The sequence below is a fragment of the Delphinapterus leucas genome, chromosome 6, assembly GCF_059928025.1.
Source record: "Delphinapterus leucas isolate spDelLeu-1000000601 "Yukka" chromosome 6, BTC_Dleu_Yukka2, whole genome shotgun sequence".
Taxonomy (NCBI): Eukaryota; Metazoa; Chordata; class Mammalia; order Artiodactyla; family Monodontidae; genus Delphinapterus; species Delphinapterus leucas.
In genome coordinates this window covers 74,652,164-74,677,902 of record NC_143134.1, presented here as the reverse complement: position 1 = coordinate 74,677,902, position 25,739 = coordinate 74,652,164, and the positions used below count along the sequence as shown (strand labels likewise).

General features: G+C 41.3%; 1 protein-coding gene across 3 annotated transcripts in view; it reads right to left on the bottom strand.

Moving 5' to 3' along the window:
- PIP5K1B (phosphatidylinositol-4-phosphate 5-kinase type 1 beta) overlaps nucleotides 1-25,739 on the bottom strand; it is a 327,449-nt gene that overhangs the window by 158,164 nt on the left and 143,546 nt on the right. For all 3 annotated transcript variants that reach the window (XM_089913283.1, XM_022573556.3, XM_022573557.3), the window contains exon 4: nucleotides 4,796-4,926. In XM_089913283.1, the coding sequence (XP_089769409.1) occupies nucleotides 4,796-4,926 (131 nt within the window). The remainder of the gene's footprint in view (nucleotides 1-4,795; nucleotides 4,927-25,739) is intronic.

The following is a 25,739-nucleotide window of genomic DNA, read 5'->3' as shown; positions in this document are numbered from 1 at the left end:
TGGAAGGGACCTTGTGTTATTGGCTTGTCCAGTGACAGTCACACCTTTCATTTAATCCAGAGAAAAATATTCCGGCAGCTTTGTGTTCTATCCACATCTATATAAAACCCGGTATGGGATGTCTGTATAGATCAGGGGTTGGCAATCTTTTTAGAGTCTTGTTGCAACTACCCAACTGTGCTGTCGTAGTGCAAAAGGAGCCATAGACAATATGTAAGTGAATGGGCGAGGCTGTGTTACAAGTAAACTTTATTTAAAAAAAGAGGCAGGGGGCCAGCTTTTTCTCTTGAGCTGTAGTGTGCTGACCCCTGGTACAGACAGATTCTTGGATGAGTTTATGTCAGTGAAACTTAAAATGCAGGTGGTTGGCTAGTCTGTCAAAACCATAACGTCTAGCACTGATATCTGGCAACACTTATATGACCTTTGACATATATGTTTGCTTGTCATTTAGAATAATGTTTCACCCTTACAGTAGTTCTGTGGAATTCTCTCCTCTCTTTGAGGGTATTCCCTGGAGATTCAAATAAATCCCAAAGAGCATCCATCAATCTAAGGGCAGTCTGTGCTTTGCAATGGTCCTCAAAGCAAGCTAAACTCCATTTCATAAGTGAGGAGATGAAAATTCAGGAGAGTTTTACAAAGTCTTTGGTTAGATAATTATTCTTGAATATGGAAAGATATATAAACTCTTATTGCCAGCTTTCCAGAGAAGGCAGTGATGGTGTCTCCTGCAGGGGAGCAGAGGGACGGATTCAAGCTGATTGTCAAGGGGCCACACAGGTAGATTTAGTTTCATAATTCTAGATTTTTTTTTGATTCAAAAATGCAGAAATACTCTCCCTGTGCTTTATCACCATAGTGTTGGGAGAAACAAAACTTTGGAGCCAGCCACCCCGGAGTTCAAATCCTGGCTTCACCATTTTTTGGTTTATCACTTTGGGTTAAGCCACTTAACATCCCAGGGCCTTGGTCACTTCATATATAAAATGGCTTTTTTATGGTAAAGATGAAAGTAATAACAATAATTGAATAATGCATATTATATAAATATTATTAATAAAACTATGCTTGGTCCATAGTTGGCACATAAACTTTGCCTCCTGTTGCCAGTTCAGGTTCAGGTTTACATGGTAGAAACATTATAAAACATCCTCTTTCTTCCTAATTCCATTTACATGGGAACATTTATCTGCAACCCTGAGTTTCTGATCATGGCACAGAATTTGGGGTCAAAAGATTAAGATATGGCCATGGTTCTCTTACTCATCTACTCTGTGACCTTGGAAGATCATGGAACCAGATAGTTGAAAAGGGTATTATATCATCCTTCAAGTCTTAAACAGGTCCAGAGCTTTCTCTATCTACAAAATGAAATAATCTGTAGTGCAAATACATAATATCTGAAAATAACTTTGAGCCACTTTAAAATAAAGAAATAAAAAAATAACACAATGCACTTTGTTGCTAAGGGAAACAGAACCAGCAGCTTCCTAGCAGTGGTAAATTAAAACATCTCAAGGTACCCTAATCAATTAGTTCTATGACCCAGATAAATGCATTGAATTTTAGAGCCACCAGAGACTTCAGAATGTTTCAGTTGCTTCAACAAGGGCCAGTCCTGCCCACCTTTCTCTACTCATCCACAGGCATATGGGTAGGTAGGGAAGGAGCATTATTTGGCCCCTTTACTGAGTTATAAATGACATACAATAGAGTATAAAGTTTATTAATCTTCACATATGCATATACCAGTGAAACCACCACCATGATCAAGATACTGAATTTATCCATCACTTTGGGGGGCATTTTGATTGCTACAGTTACTGGCATGGCCTGGGGCTGACAAATGTGCAGTCTTGCACAAAGAATTAACTCATCCAAAAAAAGCCAATAGCACCTCCATTGAGAAATACTGGGTCCAATCCCTTTGCTAAACCAATGAAGAAACTGATCCCAGATGAGGAAACTGAGACAAGACCCCATGTAAGTTTCTTCTGCTTCATATAAATGCATCTGGAGCACATATGTTCTTTAAACAAACAATACAGTATCTGCTGAAAGAAATCTTTGCCTGAATCAAACATTTAATGTCATATGGACATTTAAAAGCTATATATGCTTTAAATGATATATTTTAAATGTGACAATGGACTCCTCTAAATAGGGTCAGTTAGGTGCCCCTCACCAGTGACATGTGTGCCATTCAGTGGCTGTTGCTGCTGGAATATAGAGTTAAGGTCAAAGATACAGAAGCCAGCCAGGTCCAACTCTGGTTTCTTACTCCTGAATAAAAAGGTGAAAAAAAATCTCATTCTTGTCTTAATCATAACGATGCAGTATGCTTATGAAAAATTGTCAGTGAACAAAAGGAATCAAGGCACTCAAAGGGCCTAAAAGAGCCTATGAAGACCTCAGTTATGTGCTCCTTGTTGTACATATCTCATACAGTGTCATGTATAATTCAGTTGCTAAACAGATGTAATTTTGATATTTAAGATATTAATTAGAAAATCATTTAGGGGGCTTCCCTGGTGGTGCAGTGGTTGAGAGTCCGCCTGCCAATGCAGGTGACGTGGGTTCGTGCCCCGGCCCGGGAAGATCCCACATGCTGTGGAGCGGCTGGGCCCGTGAGCCATGGCCGCTGAGCCTGCGCATCCGGAGCCTGTGCTCTGTAACAGGAGAGGCCACAGCAGTGAGAGGCCCACATACTGCAAAAAAAAAAAAAAAAAAAAAAAAAGAAAAAGAAAAAATCATTTACGGTTTTATGAGCTCCAAGAACAAAACTTGGTATCAACTAGAACAACTGTCACCCTAAAATGGGAAGTAATGTGCTAGCTCGGTGGTTCTCAAACTTTTATGGGCTTAGAATCACCTGGAGCAACTGTTAAAACAGATTCCTGGGTCCCAGACCCAGAGTATCTGATTTTGTTGATCTGGGGGGAGCCCAAGAATCTGCATTTCTAACAAGTTCCAGATGATGCTGATGCTGCCGGCCTGGGGACCGTATGCTTGGGCCATGCCTTCCTGTGGTTCCCCATCAATGGTTGGCTCTGTTGATTGGACACTATGAGAAGAAAAGATCAGCCAGGATGCAGCACCCTGCCCTTCTGTGTACACCCATCTTGAGCTGTAACTGCTCCAGCATCCTGAACTCACTGCCAGCCAGCCTCTTACAAAAGGCCTCTGCTCCTCTTGTTCTTTGCAGTGGAAGAAAAAAATAAGGTTGGAATATTTGGGTAGAGGCCCTAGAAGACCGTGAGAATTAGAATATTGTGGAAACACATTTACAGGAATTTGAGCCTAATTCACAGGAATTTGAGCCTAACAGAACATACCAAAAGATTAAGATAAACTCATAACCTCCTGACTTTAAAGAGAAAAAATAGTTAATACATACTGTTTTGGAATGATAGGTTGTTAAAAACAAACACAACGGACATTTTCCAGCTATAGAAAGAAGAGCAGTGTCATGAGCAGACAGGATTATATCTTAGGCCTTGGGGTTGTCCATTTTCTGCATGGAAACTAGTTCTTGTGGCTGCTAGGGAAACCTAGAGAAGCAAACTTTAAAACTTGCATAGACCAACTTTGTTCTTCAGCCCAGAGCATTTAAAGCAAAATGAAGCTGTCTGGGTTCATAGCTGACTTTCTTTTATCCATGGGCTCTGTTGTGGCTACATGGACACCCTCACCTAAAGGTTTTATTTCTAGGCAGTTGACACCTGGACATAGAAATAAATGTGAGTACCATCTCCCTGAAGGTTTTTTTAAAAAATAAGACAACGAGAACACTGAGAGGAAAACTTTCAGTCCAACCATTCTCACTCAAGCCAAATAATAATTGATAATAAAAGTGGCTTATTTTGGAGAGAAACAGTTATTTTTAAATAAATGACAAGTCAATCCTCATAGCCCCAAAGAAAATATAATTGGCCCCAAGCCCCCAAATCAAATATCTTTATTTTTATTTTTTTGAAAAGTCCTGTCTGTAGTAGCTACATTTCCAATTTAATAATGAGTAGTTCTCTTCCTATGTTAAGCTAGTATTAGACTTATAAATTATTTATTTATTTATTTTGGTAAAGCATGTATAACATAAAGCTTACCATCTTAACCATTTTAAAATGCATAGTTATGTGGCATTATGTCCGTTCGTACTGTTGTGCAACCATCCCTACCATCCATCTCAGACTTATTAGTTTGATTTCCCCCCGCCCAGTATAATAAAGTTAGACGTGATATGTATGGGTAACTTGGGTGTTTTTGCAAATATGGCATCAAAATAGGGGGATCCTCATAAGCTTTCTGGAGGAAAGTTAAAAGAGGAGATACATGAGTGTACTCAGATAGGAGGCCCAAATGCGCATCCCCCAACTCATCTTTTAAATTAGGGCTAGCAAAAGCTCGGCACCAGGTGCTGTGTCTTGGGTGCCCTCTTTTTCTAAACCTATGCAGACATTACTCTGTGATTACTGTACTCTTTCCCACTGAATCTCAGAGTCTTTCTCCATAGGGTCTTCTAAGCATTATCACAACTAATTAATTACAACTGGCCCAAAGGATGAACCCTATTTACCACCACCACATACAAATGCAAGACACCTGACGCAACCGAAAGTAATAATCATTTGGATTGCTTTTGGGCAAGCCAAAGGTCTAACGTGAACATCAGTACATGATGTACACATGCATGGATAATAAAGTCTTGTACTGGTAGAAAAGTCTTCAATATGGAGATGTCACAACGAAGGTTCCTTGGCATGGAAATCATCACAAGTAACAACGTTCTTACCTGGGTAGGAACACACTTTCCACCACATAGAAGTCTTGCATGAGAACATCTCGATCTGGCTTGGAGGTGAGATTACCCACTGTGTATCCTATTCCCAGCTGAATAGCACCTTTGATGGCAGATGATGCAGTCTGCAGGGACAACAAGGATTTCAGCGTTAGCCTCAGTAGTTGGGGCCTTGCTCAATGTCACAAGCAGCAAAAACAGGAGAGTGCGGTTAGATTTCCTTTCTTGTTCCTAAGCAAAGAGGAAGCTAGGTTTGGAAAGATGACAGGCTGCTTCTTTTAATGGACAGAGTACTTTCCAAACATCAAGGACACTTCTTGCCATGAAATTATTTCGGTGGTAATCTTTCCTATAAGTGTTCCTAAGGTCAGATTACAGTCCAAAATCCCCATCTTTCTTTTATTAAGAACTTAGAAACTTGGTAGAACACTTGCAATATACAGAATTATAATTTCTACCAAAGGATAATTGATACCATTGCATTTTTTAAAAAATCAGAAGTTCTGTAACATACCTATGGATCAGGAAGAGTGTCTTCATAAGAAATGAGAGAGCAAAAAATAATTTGAGCCTTTGGAATATATAAAAAAATTTTTTAAACATCTTTATTGGAGTATAATTGCTTTACAATGGTGTGTTAGTTTCTGCTTTATAACAAAGTGAATCAGTTATACATATACATATGTTCCCATATCTCTTCCCTCTTGCGCCTCCCTCCCTCCCACCCTCCCTATCCCACCCCTCTAGGTGGTCACAAAGCACCGAGCTGATCTCCCTGTGCTATGCGGCTGCTTCCCACTAGCTATCTATTTTATGTTTGGTAGTGTATATATGTCCATGCCACTCTCTCACTTTGTCACAGCTTACCCTTCCCCCTCCCCATATCCTCAAGTCCATTCTCTACATCTGCGTCTTTATTCCCGTCCTGCCCCTAGGTCCTTCATGACCTTTATTTTAAAAAATTTTTTTTAGATTCCATATATACGTGTTAGCATATGGTATTTGTTTTTCTCTTTCTGACTTACTTCACTCTGTAGAACACACTCTAGGTCCATCCACCTCACTACAAATAACTCAATTTTGTTCCTTTTTATGGCTGAGTAATATTCCATTGTATATATGTGCCACATCTTCTTTATCCATTCATCTGTCCAAGGACACTTAGGGTGCTTCCATGCCCTGGCTATTGTAAATAGAGCTGCAGTGAACATGACCCTTTTTGAATTACGGTTTTCTCAGGGTATATGCCCAGTGGTGGGATTGCTGGGTCGTATGGTAGTTCTAGTTTTAGTTTTTTAAGGAACCTCCATACTGTTCTCCATAGTGGCTGTATCAATTTACATTCCCACCAACAGGGCAAGAGGGTTCCCTTTTCTCCACACCCTCTCCAGCATTGTTTGTAGATTTTTTTGATGATGGCCATTCTGACTGGTGTGAGGTGATATAGAAGACCTAAATAGACATTTCTCCAAAGAAGACATACAGATTGCCAACAAACACACAAAAGAATGCTCAACATCATTAATCATTAGAGAAATGCAAATGGAATATAAAAAGTTTGATTTGAAAACTGCTTACTCGTTTTGCCATGGGTCCATAATCAAAATTTCCTTCACTGATCTATGATAAAACACATAGCATTGGGACACCAATATTTCCAATTTACTACTTTTCTAATATTAATCCATAATTAAATTGACAATGTTATCTTGGAGGAATAACATACGTGTGTGTGTGTGTGTGTGTGTACATAAATGTGCATGTGTACATAAATACTTTTAACCAACGTAATAGGAGAAATAGCAGAATGACTCAATTTAGGAAAATCAGAATGCATTCCTCTTAAGGGTGAAAGTGTGACATATTTTTATGCCTTGCAGTGTTTAATGTAGTAACATGTACACAGCAGGAGCTAAATAAATACTTAAATCAGTGGTTCTCAACCAGGGACATCTGACATTGTCTGGAGACATTTTTTGGTTGTCATAACTGGTGATGGTGGTGGTGTTACTACTGGCATCTAGCGGGTAGAGGCCAGGGATGCTGCTAAACATCCTGCAGTGCACAGGACAGCTCATAACGAAGAATTATCGAGCCCCAAATATCATTAGTGCTGAGGTTGAGAAACCATGCCTTAAATGAATGTAATAAAGATCATCTGTTTTATAAAAAAAATATTCCTTTTGAGTTGTCATTTTCACTTAGCAAATCCAAGACCCATCTCCACTTTCGCACGTGCTTTTTTTTTTTTTACTTCTTCTTGCTTTTAACGTCAAAAAACATATCTCCTTGAAAAAATGTATCCTCTTGATTTCTATGATAGAACATGGTTCTGGGCCCACTTCCACCTTTTCTGATAGTCTCTCATGTCTTCACTAACTTCTCATATTTATTTTTATTTATTTTTATTTTTTTCTGGTACACGGGCCTCTCACTGCTGTGGTCTCTCCCGTTGCGGAGCACAGGCTCCGGACGCGCAGGCTCAGCGGCCACGGCTCACGGGCCCAGCCGCTCCGCAGCACGTGGGATCCTACCGGACCGGGGCACGAACCCGTGTCCCCTGCATCGGCAGGCGGACTCTCAACCACTGTACCACCAGGGAAGCCCCTCATATTTTATTTGTTATAATTGCAGTGCCCCTAAAAGTTTGATCCTTGATCCTTAGGTTTCCTTAATTATGCAGACAATCAATCCATTCCTAATGACTTCTAATACTGGAACTAATGGCTCTATGCATATGACTCTCAGACGTTTTAAACCTACTTGGATGCGACTCTATCATCACAAACACAGTATATACGGCACCAAACTAAATTTTATCTTACAACCAATCCACCACGCCCCCCGAGACTGGTTTCCTCTCCCAAGGTTCAGTAATCCTGTCAACCAAGGTTGAACCCCAAACAAACCACATCTTGCACAGGGCTAGGTCCCCAGTAAATACTTGCTAGCTTCCCTTGAAATGGCCACGATCATTCATACCGCTCAGGCACCTCCACTCTACAAGCAGTAACGATCACTTTCCCATGGAGTCATCATTGAATCGCTCTGCTTACTTCACTGCAAATATTACATCACCCTTAGGGTGAGGAAAACTACCTATCCCTGTCCCTGAAGAAGGTAAGAGAAACATCTTGGTGTTTTTCTTTTTTACTTATGATCCCAGAGCAGCAGGATGGCAAAAGACTAAGAGTCAAGCCCAAATAGTGCAACCAGTGCTTAAAAAACAAAAAGTTGCTATTTTAATACTCCCGCTCTGAGCTCAGCAATGCCAATTGGCATCAGTGACCTTTTGTACCAATAGCTCTGACTTCTGAAGGCTGAAATGAATTTTTCTCATTTTAACCTCACATAAAAATTCAAGAGATTTCTCTTCTCCTACCCATCACTCAGGGCAGTACGGCACAAGACATGACATCAGCATTTTCCAGAGGACCCAACATCCCGAAACGTTCTGTTCCAGACCTATCAACAGACTCACATGCTCTCAAACTGCTTTTCCTTTCCCGCACCCCACCCCAACTCTGCTTCCAGAACTACCTGGATTTCTGCTGAATTCAGTCACTTAGGGCTTCTTGGACTGGAACATCTGTCAAACATGGAGTACCCAATTCTTTGTCAACCACCCACCACGTCCCCCCTCCCACACCCCCAGGAACAGAGGGTGGTCAAAGGTGCAGGAGGATATATCTGGTATTTTCAAACCTTAGCAAGTCGGGGATTCACTGGGACACTTGTTAAAACAGACTGAAAGCACAACTACAAAGACAGTGTAAAGATCAGTGGTTGCCAGGGGCTGGGGGAGGGGAGGCGGAGCACAGAGGATTTTCAGGGCAGGGAAAATACTCTGTAGGATACCTTTGTGATGGATGCACATAATTACGCATTTGTCTAAACCCACAGAATGTACACCACCAAGAGTGAACCCTAATGTAAACTACGGACTTTGGGTGATTATGATGTGTCCACGTGGGTTCATCGGTTGTAACAGTGCACCCCTCTGGCGGGGGATGCTGATAATGGGGAGGCTGTGCATGTGTGGGGTACAGGGGGTGTATGGGAAACCTCTGTACCTTCCTCTCAATTTTGCTGTTAACCTACAACTACTCTAAGAAGAAAGTCTTTAAAAAATGTCATTAGGCACTGAAAAAAAGAAAAGCGACTTACGGGTTCCATCTCCAGAACTTCTGATTCCGAAGGTCTGCAGTGAGGCTCAAGCATTTATTTGCTCTTGCTCTAAGGAGCATTAAAAAAATCTCTGTCCTGTGGTATAGGATTAAATTTTGAATCCCCGAAGGAATAAGATTTTCGAAAGGACCCCACTGACATCTGTTTAGTTAAACCAAAAACCAGACTTGTAATACTTTTACTTTCCTTTCAGGCTCCTTAAAATGCAAGTGCTTTGAAGAGAGATATAAAAGAAATCATAATAAAGTTAATCTTTTTTGATCAACTGTTTGTGCCAGGCACTTAATATATAGATAACAACAATTATAATCACCATCTACCATAATCATAGCACACACTTATAGAATGATTACAAAAAGGCAGGCACTACTCTAAGTGCTTTTGGTTACATTAACTCTTGTATCTTCACAACGACCCTATGAGGTAGGTGCTATTACTATCTCCATCTTACTGACTCAGGAAGGTTTAGTAACTTACACTAGGTCACACAGCTAGTGAAGAGGTGGAGCTGGGACTCCTACCTGGGGAGTATGGCTCCTGAGTCCAAGTTATAAAGTACATGTTAGAATCTCTGACTTCATTTAAGCCTTCCAAGGACACTGAAGGGTAGTGACAATCACACCCATTCTACCCGTGGGGATCTAAGGCTCAGCAAAGTTAACTGACTTGCCCCACTCACATTGTTAGCGCGTGGTAGTCTGGCTGCAAAACCCGTGCTGCTTCAGTGTTTCTTTTTTTTTTCTTTTTCTTTTTTCAAAATGAGCCCGGAATCAGAGTTGGAAGCTCTCTCTTAAGTCTGGCTGTTTGACCTCAGCAAAGGAAGCAGCTCTGTGGGAGCCATTCCTCTTGATGAAAATAGGGATAAAATATTTTATTTGCTTCTAATCACACCCAACCATGGGTAAGCGTAAGAAAAACCTGTAAACCACTTGGTAAACCCGTATGAACTCCATTGTTAAGGTCACTACTGATAACGTTGGGAGGTAGAAACAAAAGGAGATGTTTTGCTGCCATGGGAAGATCGTCACCTCAAGGTTTCCTCCTCCCCATCTTTGTGTAAAATTAAATGCTTTAGCATTGATGTGTTGGGGTATAATTAAAAAGCATCTTGTCTATTTCATGGAAACGTCCGCTTGTATTCACTGTGGCATGTGGTCTTTAGAGCCACCAGCAGTAAAGGCCCCATTACCTGACATTTTCCCATTGGACATTAGGCGCAGTGGCCGGGATGGAAGAAACCATAGTATTTTCTGACACAATCACTCTTGAGCAAGATGTGCTTTAAAATTACGAGAACACTTTGAAATGCTAGCTGGAGAGTCTCTGATTAGCAGACTAGTAAATCATGATGACAAAGAACCTGCTGTGTGTAGTGCCGGTGTCTGCTCCTCTAGAACCAGCAGTTCTTTGCCTGAACACTCAGAGAAAACTCCTCTCCTCCTTCCTCGGGGATGCCACCAACAGAGCAGTGAGTCTGTAATGAGTTGGCAGCTTCGCGCACACACACTCAGTGCCTCCAATTTTCTCTGTGTGGCTTTGCATGTGCTCTAAATATACTGAGACGTGACCATTTCCCCTTTGACCTCTGTGAAAACATATAGGTTTAGATTTCAGAACACAGCCAAACAGAGTCTATTTTTAATTCGGGGTTTTTTTTCAAGGGCTAAGTGGAGGCAACATATTGTGTGGATACTAGGAACACCTCTGAAGCCTTTGATACTTGGAGGAAGAACCAGACCACACCACAAAGGCAAACCACACACACTTAATTTCATAGTTCCTCTTTACTAACCCAAATTTGTTCAGCAATGATGGCAATACTAAGAAGAAAATTAAGGTCAGCTTGCATTTGGATAATATGTTACGGCTTTCACAATATTACCTTTTAATGATTGCATTTGATTGTCACAGTTGTTATGTGGGTAGGTGGGGTTTTAATGCCCATTTTATAAAGAAACTGTGGCTGTGGACGATTAACTTGACCTGAGTCCCCTGGCTAGTATGTGGTAGAGCCAGGAGTGATATTCTGGTCTAGAAGGTACCAGTTCAGTGCTCTACCAGTGTGCACTGCTCCACCTGCCTGAATTTTCTCTGCAGGAGATGGATCTGACTGAAGCCAAGACGTACTTGAACCATGAGATAATAATGATGATACTATCAACGAGACTAAGCATCTATGTAAACCCACTATTAGGGGAGCAATGATCCCGACAACAGTAAGATTTTAATGCTCTTACACTGGTTACAGGAAACTGCTTTCTACAGCACATTGTCTATCAAATTAGATCACTTAACATGCAATCTGATATCACCGGCTTTAAAAGGAAGTATGAAAACATTTCAAGTCAACAGCATTCTCCTCCCTAAGGTGATTGGATAACCTAATTACAGGATTATAGCCAATATATACATTACCAGGGTGATTTTTTAAAAAGCACAGATCTAATCTTGTCACCATCCTGCTCCAAGCCTTCTAATGGGTCTGTAGTATCCTCACCACAGGATTAACTCCAAGTACCTTAGCTTGACACGGAAACCATCTATGATATTAGACCCTCCGTACCTCCCACTGACTCCTGCATGCCAACATAAAAAAAGATCCTAAACACACACACACTACCCTTTGAGCAAGGGGACCTTACAGGTCCATGAACCCCTAAAAACTATGTGTGAAATTTTCTGCTATGTGCATTTTTTTTTCCAAGGAGGGGGTCTAATGCTTTCTCTTTATCTCAGAGCATTTCATTTTCTCAAAACCACAGATGTAGAGAGGCTAATTCTAAGTCAGAGATGTTTACTGAGAAGCACCTTAAACAAGGCCATTAAAACAAACGGTTCAGTAACACCTCTTAAGACTAAGAGGAGACAATCCTTGCTCAACCAGGGAGACCCCGGCCCCTCTTTCCCATCTGACAGCTCAAGTCCAGTTCTAGGTTCTCCCTCCCGTCTCTGAACCTGAACTTGGCAAAGAGGGCAGAGATTTCTTGCTCATCCCAATGAGAGAATTAAGAAAAAGAAAGGGATAGCTTGCACAAAACTGGCTGTAGGACTATGGACATGGGATACTTTGTGAGCAGGCAAGCCTAAAGCTTTCTGAAAGGAGGCGGGGCTGCCTCTCACCTGCAGGTTCCCCAACCCATTTCTCCAGTCCCTCCTTGCTGTGTTGGTTTTCTACTGCTGCTGTAACAAATGACCACAGACTTTGTGTCTTCAAACAACACAAACATATTACCTTACAGTTCTGGAGGTCAGAGGTCCTAAAATCAGAGTGTTGGAAGGGCTGCATGCTATAGGCTGTAGATGAGAATCCAGTTCCTTGCCCCTTCAAGCTTCTAGAGGTAAATCCTATTCCTTGCCTCGCGGCCCCGTCCTCCATTTGCAAAGCCAGTAGCATCTTCAAATCTTTCTTAATGTCTCTCTTTGTCTCCCCTCTGTTTTTGTCATCACACCTCCTCTGATTCTGACACTCTAGCCTCCCTCTTACAAGTACCTCTGTAAGTACACTGGGCCCATCTGGATAATCCAAGATCACTTCCCCATCGCAAGATCTTCAACTTAATCACCTCCGCAAAGTCCCTTTTGCCATGTAAAGTAACATATTCACAGGCTCTAGAGATTAGGGTGTGGCCATCTTTGGGTTCCCCATGATTCTGCACACCACGCTCTATTTCAGGGTTGACTCCAGCATTTCTTCCAGGGTTGCACAGGCAAAGAGAAGACTTCCCCTCAAAACTCCATTCAGCCACAGGCTGTTCATTCGTTTAACAAAGATTTGAGAATTTTCTGTGAGCTAGGCACTGTGCTAGATGTTGGGGAAAGCATAAACCAAAAAAAGACACTGTTGTTGCTCTCATGAGAGTTTCTAGTCTAGTGGGTGAAAGAGATATTAAAGATACACATTCATGGAGGAGCTTCAAGATGCCGGAGGAGTAAGACGTGGAGATCACCTTCCTCCCCACAAATACATCAGAAATACATCTACATGGGGAACAACTGCTACAGAACACCTACTGAACGCTGGAAGAAGACCTCAGACCTCCCCAAAGGCAAGAAACTCCCCACGTACCTGGGTAGGGCAAAAGAAAAAAGAAAAAACAGAGACAAAAGAATACGGACGGGACCTGCACCAGTGGGAGGGAGCTGTGAAGAAGGAAAGGTTTCCACACACTAGGAAGCCCCTTCGCGGGCGGAGACTGCGGGTGGCGGAGGGGGGAGCTTCGGAGCCGCGGAGGAGAGCGCAGCAACAGGGGTACGGAGGGCAAAGCGGGGAGATTCCCGCACAGAGGATCGGTGCCGACCGGCATTCACCAGCTCGAGAGGCTTGTCTGCTCACCAGCCGGGGCGAGCGGGGCTGGGAGCTGAGGCTCAGGCTTCGATCGGATCGCAGGGAGAGGGCTGGGGTTGGCGGCGTGAACACAGCCTGCAGGGGGTTAGCGCACCACGGCTAGCCTGGAGGGAGTCCGGGGAAAAGTCTGGAGCTGCCGAAGAGGCAAGAGACTTTTTCTTCCCTCTTTGTTTCCCGGTGCGCGAGGAGAGGGGATTAAGAGCACTGCTTAAAGGAGCTCCAGAGACGGGTGCGAGCCGTGGCTAAAAGCGCAGACCCCAGAAATGGGCAGGAGACGCTAAGGCTGCTGCTGCTGCCACCAAGAAGCCTGTATGCGAGCACAGATCACTGTCCACGCCCCGCTTCCGGGGAGCCTGCGCAGCCTGCCACTGCCAGGGTCCCGGGGTCCAGAGACAACTTCCCAGGGAGAACACACAGCGAGCCTCAGGCTGGTGCAATGTCACGCCGGCCTCTGCCACCGCAGGCTCGATCCGCATCCGTGCCCCTCCCTCCACCCGGCCTGAGTGAGCCAGAATCCGAGAATCAGCGGTTCCTTTAACCCCGTCCAGTCTGAGCGGAGAACAGACGCCCTCCAGCGACCTACACGCAGAGGCGGGGCCAAATCCAAAGCTGAGCCCAGGGAGCTGTGCGAACAAAGAAGAGAAAGGGAAATCTCTCCCAGCAGCCTCAGGAGCAGCGGATTAAATCTCCACAATCAACTTGATGTACCCTGCATCTGTGGAATACCTGAATAGACAACGAATCATCCCAAATTGAGGAGGTGGACTTTGGGAGCAACGATATATATATATATATATATATATATATATATATATATATATATATATATATATATATATATATATATATTCATTCCCTTTTTCTTTTTGTGAGTGTGTATGTGTATGCTTCTGTGTGTGATTTTGTCTGTATAGCTTTGCTTTTACCATTTGTCCTAGGGTTCTGTCTGGCTTTTTTTGTTTGTTTTAGTATAGTTTTTATCACCTGTTATCATTGGTGGATTTGTTTTTTGGTTTGGTTGCTCTCTTCTTTCTTTTTTTCTTTATTACTTAAATAATTTTTTTCATAATCATTTCTTATTTTAATAACATTATTTTATTTTATTTCATTTTATCTTCTTCCTTCCTTCCTTCCTTCCTTCCTTTCTTTCTTTCTTTTTCTTCTTTTTATTCTGAGCCGTGTGGATGACAGACTCTTGGTGCTCCAGCCAGGCGTCAGGGCTGTGCCTCTGAGGTAGGAGAGCCAAGTTGAGGACATTCGTCCACCAGAGACCTCCAAGCTCCACGTAATATCAAACGGCGAAAATCTGCCAGAGATCTCCATCTCAACGCCAAGACCCAGCTCCAATCAATGACCAGCAAGCTACAGTGCTGGACACCCTATGCCAAACAACTAGCAAGACAGGAACACAACCCCACCCATTAGCAGACAGGCTGCCTAAAATCATATGGCCACAGACATCCCAAAACACACCACCAGACGTGGACCTGCGCACTAGAAAGACAAGATGCAGCCTCATCTACCACACACAAGCACTAGTACCCTCCACCAGGAAGCCTACACAACCCACTGAACCAACATTAGCCACTAGGGGCAGACACCAGAAACAACGGGAACTACGAACCTGCAGCTTGCTAAAAGGAAACCCCAGACATGGTAAGTTAAGCAAAATGAGAAGACAGAAACACACAGCAGAGGAAGGAGCAAGGTAAAAACCCACCAGACCTAAAAAATGAAGAGGAAATAGGCAGTCTACCTGAAAAAGAATTCTGAATAATGATAGTAAAGATGATCCAAAGTCTTGGAAATAGAATGGAGAAAATACAAGAAACGTTTAACAAAGACCCAGAAGAACTAAAGAGCAAACAAACAGTGATGAAAAACACACTAAATGAAATTTAAAATTCTCTAGAAGGGATCAATAGCAGAATAACTGAGGCAGAAGAACAGATAGGTGACCTGGAAGATAAAATAGTGGAAATAACTACTACAGAGCAGAATAAAGAAAAAAGAATAAAAAGAATTGAGGACAGTCTCAGAGACATCTAGGACAACATAAAATGCACCAACATTTGAGTTATAGGGGTCCCAGAAGAAGAAGAGAAAAGGGACTGAGAAAATATATGAAGAGATTATAGTTGAAAACTTCGCTAATATGGGAAAGGAAATAGTTAATCAAGTCCAGGAAGCACAGAGAGTCCCATACACGATAAATCCAAGGAGAAACACACTAAGACCCATATTAATCAAACTATCAAACATTAAATACACAGAACAAATATTAAAAGCAGCAAGGGAAAAATAACACACAAGGGAATCCCCATAAGGTTAACAGCTGACTTTTCAGCAGAAACTCTGCAAGCCAGAAGGGAGTGGCGGGACATATTTAAAGCGATGAAGGGGAAAAACCTACAACCAAGATTACTCGACCTAGCAAAGATCTCATTCAGATTCGACGGAGAAATTAAAACCTTTACAGACAAGCAAAAGCTAAGACAATTCAGCACCACCAAACCAGCTTTACAACAAATGCTAAAGGAACTTCTCTAGGCAGGAAACACAAGAGAAGGAAAAGACCTACAATAACAAACCCAAAACAATTAAGAAAATGGGAATAGGAACATACATATCGATAATTACCTTAAATGTAAATGGATTAAGTGCTCCAACCAAAAGACATAGACTGGCTGAATGGATACAAAAACAAGACCCGTATATATGCTGTCTACAAGAGAGCCACTTCAGACCTAGGGACACATACAGACTGAAAGTGAGGGGATGGAAAAAGATATTCCATGCAAATGGAAATCAAAAGATAGCTGGAGTAACAATTCTCATATCAGACAATATAGACTTTAAAAAAAGAATATTACAAGAGACAAAGAAGGACACTACATAATCATCAGGGAATCAGTCCAAGAAGAAGATATAACAATTGTAAATATTTATGAACCCAACATAGGAGCACCTCAATACATAAGGCAAATACTAACAGCCATAAAATCAACAGTAACACAATCATAGCAGGGGACTTAAACACCCCACTGTCACCAATGGACAGATCATCCAAAATGAAAATAAATAAGGAAACACAAGCTTTACATGATACATTAAACAGGATGGACTGAATAGATATTTATAGGACATTCCATACAAAAACAAAAGAATACACGTTCTTCTCAAGTGCTCATGGAACATTCTCCAGGATAGATCATATCTTGGTTCACAAATCAAGCCTTGGTATATTTAGGAAAATTGAAATTGCATCAAGTATCTTTTCCAACCACAATGCCTTAAGACTAGATATCAATTACAGGAAAAAAAACTGTAAAAAAATACAAATACATGGAGGCTAAACAATACACTACTTAATAACCAAGAGATCACTGAGGAAATCACACAGGAAATCAAAAAATACCTAGAAACAAATGACAATGGAGACACGAAGACCCAAAAGCTATGGGATGCAGCAAAAGCAGTTCTAAGAGGGAAGTATATAGCAATACAATCCTACCTTAAGAAACAAGAAACATCTCAAATAAACAACCTAACCTTACACCTAAAGCAATTAGAGAAAGAAGAACAAAAAAATCCCAAAGTTAGCAGAAGGAAAGAAATCATAATGATCAGATCAGAAATAAATGAAAAAGAAAGGAAGGAAACGATAGCAAAGATCAATAAAACTAAAAGCTGGTTCTTTAAGAAGATAAACAAAATTGATAAACCATTAGCCAGACTCATCAAGAAAAAAAGAGAGAAGACTCAAATCAATAGAATTAGAAATGAAAAAGGAGAAGTAACAACTGACACTGCAGAAATACAAAGGATTATGAGATTACTACAAGCAACTCTATGCCAATAAAATGGACAACCTGGAAGAAATGGACAAATTCTTAGAAATGCACAACCTGCCAAGACTGAACCAGGAAGAAACAGAAAAAATGAACAGACCAATCACAAGCACTGAAATTGAAACTGTGATTAAAAATCTTCCAACAAACAAAAGCCCAGGACCAGATGGCTTCACAGGCGAATTCTATCAAACATTTAGAGAAGAGCTAACACCTATCCTTCTCAAACTCTTCCAAAATATAGCAGAGGGAGGAACACTCCCAAACTCATTCTATGAGGCCACCATCACCCTGATATCAAAACCAGACAAAGATGTCACAAAGAAAGAAAACTACAGGCCAATATCACTGATGAACACAGATGCAAAAATCCTCAACAAAATACTGGCAGACAGAATCCAACAGCAGATTAAAAGGATCATACACCATGATCAAGTGGTGTATTCCAGGAAGGCAAGGATTCTTCAATACATGCAAATCAATCAATGTGATAAACCATATTAACAAATTGAAGAAGAAAAACCACATGATCATCTCAATAGATGCAGGGAAAACTTTCGACAAAATTCGACACCCATTTATGAAAAAACCCTCCAGAAAGTAGGCATAGAGGGAACTTTCCTCAACATAATAAAGCCCATATATGACAAACCCACAGCCAACATCATCCTCAATGGTGAAAAACTGAAACCATTTCCACTAAGATCAGGAACAAGACAAGGTTGCCCACTGTCACCACTAGTATTCAACATAGTTTTGGGAGTTTTAGCCACAGCAATCAGAGAAGAAAAAGAAATAAAAGGAATCCAAATCAGAAAAGAAGAAGTAAAACTGTCACTGTTTGCAGATGACATAATACTATATATAGAGAATCCTAAAGATGCTACCAGAAAACTACTAGAGCTAATCAATGAATTTGGTAAAGTAGCAGGATACATAATTAATGCGCAGAAATCCCTTGTACTCCTATACACTCATGATGAAAAATCTGAAAGTGAAATTAAGAAAACACTCCCATTTGCCATTGCAAGAAAAAGAATAAAATATCTAGGAATAAACCTACCTAAGGAGACAAAAGACCTGTATTCAGAAAATTATAAGACACTGATGAAAGAAATTAAAGATGATACAAATAGATGGAGAGATATACCATGTTCTTGGATCAGAAAAATCAACATTGTGAAAACCACTATACTACCCAAAGCAATCTACAGATTCAATGCAATCCCTATCAAACTACCACTGGCATTTTTCACAGAACTAGAACAAAAAATTCCACAATTTGTATGGAAACACGAAAGACCCCGAATAGCCAAAGCAATCTTGAGAAAGAAAAACGGAGCTGGAAGAATCAGGCTCCCAGACTTCAGACTCTACTACAAAGCTACAGTAATCAAGACAGTATGGTACTGGCACAAAAACAGAAATATAGACCAATGGAACAGGACAGAAATCCCAGAGATAAACCCACGCACATATGGTCACCTTATCTTTGATAGGGGAGGCAAGAATATACAGTGGAGAAAAGACAGCCTCTTCAATAAGTGGTGCTGGGAAAACTGGACAGCTACATGTAAAAGAATGACATTAGAACACTCCCTAACACCATACACAAAAATAAACTCAAAATGGATTCAAGACCTAAATGAAAGGCCAGAAACTATAAAACTCTTAGAGGAAAACATAGGCAGAACACTCTATGACATAAACCACAGCAAGATCCTTTCTGACCCACCTCCTAGAGAAATGGAAATAAAAACAAAAATAAACAAATGGGACCTAATGAAACTTAAAAGCTTTTGCATAGCAAAGGAAACCATAAACAAGACCAAAAGACAACCCTCAGAATGGGAGAAAATATTTGCCAATGAAGCAACTGACAAAGGATTCATCTCCAAAATTTACAAGCAGCTCATGCAGCTCCATATCAAAAAAGCAAACAACCCAATCCAAAAATGGGCAGAAGACCTAAATAGACATTTCTCCAAAGAAGATATACAGATTGCCAACAAACACATGAAAGGATGCTCAACATCACTAATCATTAGAGAAATGCAAATCATAATCACAGTGAGGTGTCACCTCACACCAGTCAGAATGGCCATCATCAGAAAATCTACAAACAATAAATGCTGGAGAGGGTGTGGAGAAAAGGGAACCCTCTTGCACTGTTGGTGGGAATGTAAATTGATACAGCCACTATGAAGAAAAGTATGGAGGTTCCTTAGAAAACTAAAAATAGAACTACCATACGACCCAGCAATCCCATTACTGGGCATATACCCTGAGAAAACCATAATTCAAAAAGAGTCATGTACCAAAATGTTCACTGCAGCTCTATTTACAATAGCCAGGACATGGAAGCAACCTAGGTGTCCATCAAGGCATGAATGGATAAAGAAGATGTGGCACATATATACGATGGAATATTACTCAGCCCTAAAAAGAAACGAAATTGAGTTATTTGTAGTGAGGTGGAGGGACCTAGAGTCTGTCATACAGAGTGAAGTAAGTCAGAAGGAGAAAAACAAATACTGTATGCTAACACATATATACGGAATCTAAGAAACAACAACAACAAAAATGTCATGAAGAACCTAGGGGTAAGACGGGAATAAAGACACAGACCTACTAGAGAATGGACTTGAGGATATGGGGAGGGGGAAGGGTAAGCTGTGGCAAAGTGAGAGAGTGGCATGGACATATATACGCTACCAAATGTAAAATAGATAGCTAGTGGGAAGCAGTCGCATAGCACAGGGAGATCAGCTCGGTGCACTGTGACCACCTAGAGGGGTGGGATAGGGAGGGTGGGAGGGAGGGAGGCACAAGAAGGAAGAGATATGGGGACATATGTATATGTATAACTGATTCACTTTGTTATAAAGCAGAAACTAACACACCATTGTAAAGCTATTATACTCCAATAAAGATGTTCAAAATAATAATAATAAAATAAAGATACACATTCATAATAGGCAGTGATACAAACAACAGTGTGATGTGACTGAGGCCGAAAGCGGGGGTGGGGGATCCAGTTTAGAATGGGGGAGTTAGCAGAGGTGTAGCAGGAATGACATGCAGGCTGAGATGTGAAAGGTGAGTTGGCAGGTCACGTCAACGGAGTCTGGCTGTACGCGCACCAAGTGCCAAGTACTCGTTTACAAATTGGGGATACAGAAGTGACCTGGCCAGAGTCCTTGCCCTCAGGGAATTGAGAGGCACATTAGGAGGTCAGGGGAATCGATTTCCAGGCATAGAGAAGCAGCAGTTTAGGGACCTGAAAGCAAATCACTGTGGGTAAATTAAGGTGGGCATCACGGAGAACATCGGAATTGGAGGCTGCAAAGATGGGGTGAATCTAGGTCTGAGCCTTATAGATCCTGTTAAGGGTTTGATGTGTTCCAATAAGGGAACGGTTATTGTCTAGTTTGAAAAAGTTCACTCTGGCTGCCATGTGGAGAACAGACTGGAGAGCACATATGAGGAAAAGTGATTAGGAGGCAATGGTCATGGTTCATATCGAGATGTGCATGGCTTAGAGTAGGGTGATCAACAAGACGATGGACAGAAGAGTTGAATTCGAAATACATTTTGGAGGGAAATAAACAGAACTTGCTATGAACTAGAAATGAGGGAGAGAAAAGTACTGAAACACCTCCTGGCGTTTTCCTTGAGCAGTTGAGAGGACTGAGGTTGCTTTACTGAGTTGGGGAGACTGAAGGAGGAACATATTCTGGGGGGAAGATTAACAGTTCCATTTGAGATGCTAATGAGACATCCAAACGGAGGTGTCAAGATACAAGTCTGGAGCTTAGAACAGAGGTTTGGGCTGAAAATTCGAATTTGAGTGTTTTGAGCATATAAATGATATTGAAAACCAAAGGGCTGGATGAGTAACCTAGGGAGAAAGGGGAGTTCTCTAGAAGGGCCTTGAGCACAGTCAACAGTTAGGGTAGAGACAGAGAAAGGAGAACCTTTGGGGGAGATTTAGGAGTGATTACAGGAGTGGGAAGAAAATCAGGAAAACATGGCTTCAGAAAAACTGAGAAAACCACATGAAGAATTTGAAGCGACAACAGTCTCAACAAGTGGCTCTTTCATTTGATAATACGAATGTCACAATTTGGAATATCTAAAGCTATGCATTAAATTCTCTATTCTTTTCTCATTCATATCACTGATTCATAGTCCAAGTACAGATCTAAAATATTTGACAAAGTTATTTGATAAACTCCAGTCAACTTATGCCTTCATTGAAACCATATTTTAAAAATGTTCTATAACTTTAAAAATATTACATTAAAAAAGCAGGATACAAAATATGTACAATAAAATTTGAAAAAGAAAAACCCCAAATATTTTATACACAACCACAGAGGAAAACAAGACAGGAAGGAAATACATCAAACTGTATGATTATCTCTGGGTTGTGGGATACTGGGTGATTTTTTACTGTCAAGTCTTGTACTTCTCAGATTTTCTAAATTTTGTGTTCCAGGCAGGAATGGAAACGTCCTTCAATGAAAGCACTTTTACTATGTTTATAAATACATTTTGAAGGATGACAAAGGCATGCTTAGGATTTGCTCATTTCTTAAAATCTCGTTTTCTTCTAAGTCAAGGCCTCTACGCTAGAAACCCATGTAACTCTTATACTCTTATGAAGCGTAATCATAATGAACTTTATTATGGGAAGGAGAAGGGTTGGGGAAGCTTCTTTCTCTTTTCTGACTGATTGCCAGAGGGAGCAGGAAAGGTCTGACTTGAGGAGAGGGGTACAGTTTGTAAGATGCCCCAGGCACTCAAGGCTCACCAGGCGTATATGTACACCTCTTTCTCTTGCATGCTGCTTTCACAGGATCGGCAGTTACCCCTCTACATGGTGGTTGCATCTCCCCTTTAGGGGAAGAACACATCTCCTTCTGGCTGGTAGGTCCATGCTGTTCCTCCAGGTCCTTACCTGGACAGGCTCAGTGATGACCATATAGCAGCTTTATCTCGGGTCATATCACATTCACAGTGGTCTCACTGAAGCCCCGTTTCCTTAGGCTTAAGATGACGGGCAAACCCTCTCCTAATCCCAGTCCCCCCTCATAGGGGTAACTCATGACATCAACAGCTCTCTCCAAAATTCTTTTTCCAGTCTCCACATTTCACATGGGCCAGCCAAGCTCTTTCACAGACCAGGATGATCAGTGCACTGGTCTGAGACCACCTCCTTTCCCAAGTTCCGCGTGGAGGACTGGCACCCTTTCAGCTTGCACTGTCCTTCACTAATTCACAGATCCTGCTGCTAAAACGTGGGGCTGTGGTCAGTGGCATCACCTGGTTTCTGTGTTCCTTTCCACCTGTCACATGACTGCCAGTCTCATCATTCTCAGGTTTTTGTTTTTTTTTTAACACCATCTCCCAGCATAAAAACCTTCACTGTTTTTTCACTATCTGTAGAAGTGAACCTCAATTCCTTGCTTGGTCTTCAAAAATTTTCTACAATCTACTTCCTGCTAATGCTAACTGCAGTAATACATAAATTTCCAAATTCTAACTTCTGTAAAAAGCACAACCCTGAAATCTGGTGTCTTAATTCTATACACGTTGATTTCTCAATCAGGAATAGTCTTCTATGGTTGTCCCTGATTGGTGCTCTGCTTCCCTCTATTGGTTGGCATCCTGTATCCTTGTAGCTCTGACATCCCCTAGGGTCTCAAAGTCCTCCAAATCCAGCTGGCTGATAGAAGCAGTAAGAATGGTGAAGGAACACCCACTTTCCACTTCTGACTACCTTTGCCAGAAGTCACCGTGCAGGATACTTACCCCAGGTCTGCTACTCAGCCATTCTCCGTCCTACTCTGCGTCCTGGAACATTCCCTGTACAACTACATTAAAGTACTTCCTATCCATCTGGCTTCCAGTTGGATTTGGCCAATAGGACGCCTCCACAGAAGATTGAAGAGAGGTTAGAGAGTGACATCAGGGTGTCCACTCCCCTCCTTCCCTTACCTCAGGTTTGACTCAGACTGCTGTGTCCTTCTGAGGGTTACAGCTCCTTTCCTTTCTTGTGGACCTCTCCAGATAACTCCTATTCTAACTCCTAGAAACTGTACCATTCTCTTCTCTTTCAGGTCTAAAAGAGCTAACGGGGTAGGGTTGGGCTTCATGATACTATACTATTCATTGTAGTTTCCTTATCCACTCCTGCATCTGTGCGAACAGTGCCTTTCTTAAACTCTCTTCAAGTGATCTAATTTGAGTCTGCCATCCATTTGCCATCCAGATCCTCTAGCTAAAGATAGTGGACCACTCATGGTCCATTAGCAAGGAAGAACCACATGGCCTCACCAAGACACAAGGAGGGCTTGCTTTGCAGCTGCTTTCCAATTCCAGCTTTGCTATGGAAGAGGGAACACAAATTCTGGTGGACAGTTTGCTGTCTAGGCCACACAAAAGACCCTACTGCCTTCGCACAAATCCACACCTTCCGCCAAACTCTCCTGCTTAAACTTGCCATGTGATTCCTGGTCTCCGCCCACGCTGATCCCCCTGCCTTCAATGTTCTCTCCATTGTCCTTTGCTCCCCACTGACTCTTCCAGGTCCAGCTCTACCATTAGTCTCTGCACACAGTGTTTGCTCACTCAGCAGCTAGACATGACTACGCCCCTCTCCCAGTATGAGTGGTATCATACTTTTGGGGTATTGTTATTTTCACAGCTGGAAACTACTTTTCTGATACAATTTCTGCAGCTGACATTTTTGAAAACAAGAATACTGGAGCACCATTATAATGATGTCCTTCCCTGCACCTGCACAGACCTTCTATGTGGTGAAACTGCCTCATAACAAGGTCATTCTGACACACTAAGCACTCAACCACATTGGAAGAAGCCCAAGACGGATTCACTTTCTGTTTAATTTTCCCTTACTACTAGGCAGCCTTTATAACAAGATCCCAGTGTATCCACTTGTTGGAAGGAAGATTTAATTCTCTAAACGTGATGGAAAAGGCAGAACAAAGAAAAGGTGTTTTGTGCTCTCTTTTAAATGATCTCCCCCTTATGTATATGACTGGCAGTGAAGCACGTACTCTCATTGGAATGGAAAAGCATATTCAGCAAACCTTTCTCATTAACATAAAAATACTATACTCTTAAGGTATTCAGCAGTGGTAAATTATGCCCACTTAATTGCCCTTAAAAGAGATATGCCGGGTTTATTCCAGGAATGCAAGGATTCTTCAATATACGCAAATCAATCAATGTGATACACCATATTAACAAATTGAAGGAGAAAAACCATATGATCATCTCAATCGATGCACAGAAAGCTTTCGACAAAATTCACCACCCATTTATGATAAAAAACCTCCAGAAAGTAGGCACAGAGGGAACTTTCCTCAACATGATAAAGTCCATATATGACAAACCCACAGACAACATCGTCCTCAATGGTGAAAAACTGAAACCATTTCCACTAAGATCAGGAACAAGACAAGGTTGCCCACTATCACCACTATTATTCAACACAGTTTCGGAATTTTTAGCCATAGCAATCAGAGAAGAAAAAGAAATAAAAGGAATCTAAATCGGAAAAGAAGAAGTAAAGCTGTCACTGTTTGCAGATGACATGATACTATACATAGAGAATCCTAAAGATGCTACCAGAAAACTACTAGAGCTAATCAATGAATTCGGTAAAGTAGCAGGATACAAAATTAATGCACAGAAATCTCTTGCGTTCCTATACACTCATGATGAAAAATCTGAAAGTGAAATTAAGAAAACACTCCCATTTACCATTGCAACAAAAAGAATAAAACATTAAGGAATAAACCTACCTAAGGAGACAAAAGACCTGTATTCAGAAAATTATAAGACACTGATGAAAGAAATTAACGATGATACAAACAGATGGAGAGATATACCATGTTCTTGGATTGGAAGATTCAACGTTGTGAAAATCACTATCCTACCCAAAGCAATCTACAGATTCAATGCAATCCCTATCAAACTACCACTGGCATTTTTCACAGAACTAGAACAAAAAATTCCACAATTTGTATGGAAACACAAAAGACCCCGAACAGCCAAAGCAATCTTGAGAACAAAAAACGGAGCTGGAGGAATCAGGCTCCCTGACTTCAGACTATACTACAAAGCTACAGTAATCAAGATAGTATGGTACAGTCATGAGAACAGAAATATACATCAATGGAACAGGACAGAAAGCCCAGAGATAAACCGAAGCACATATGGTCACCTTATCTTTGATAAAGGAGGCAAGAACATACAGAGCAAAGACAGCCTCTTCAATAAGCGGTGCTGGGAAATCTGGACAGGCACATGTAAAAGTATGAAATTAGAACACTCCCTAACACCATACACAAAAATAAACTGAAAACGGATTAAAGAACTAAATGTAAGGCCAGACACTATCAAACTCTTAGAGGAAAACATAGGCAAACACTCTATGACATAAATCACAGCAAGATCCTTTTTGACCCACCTCCTAGAGAAATGGAAATAAAAACAAAAATAAACAAATGGGACCTAATGA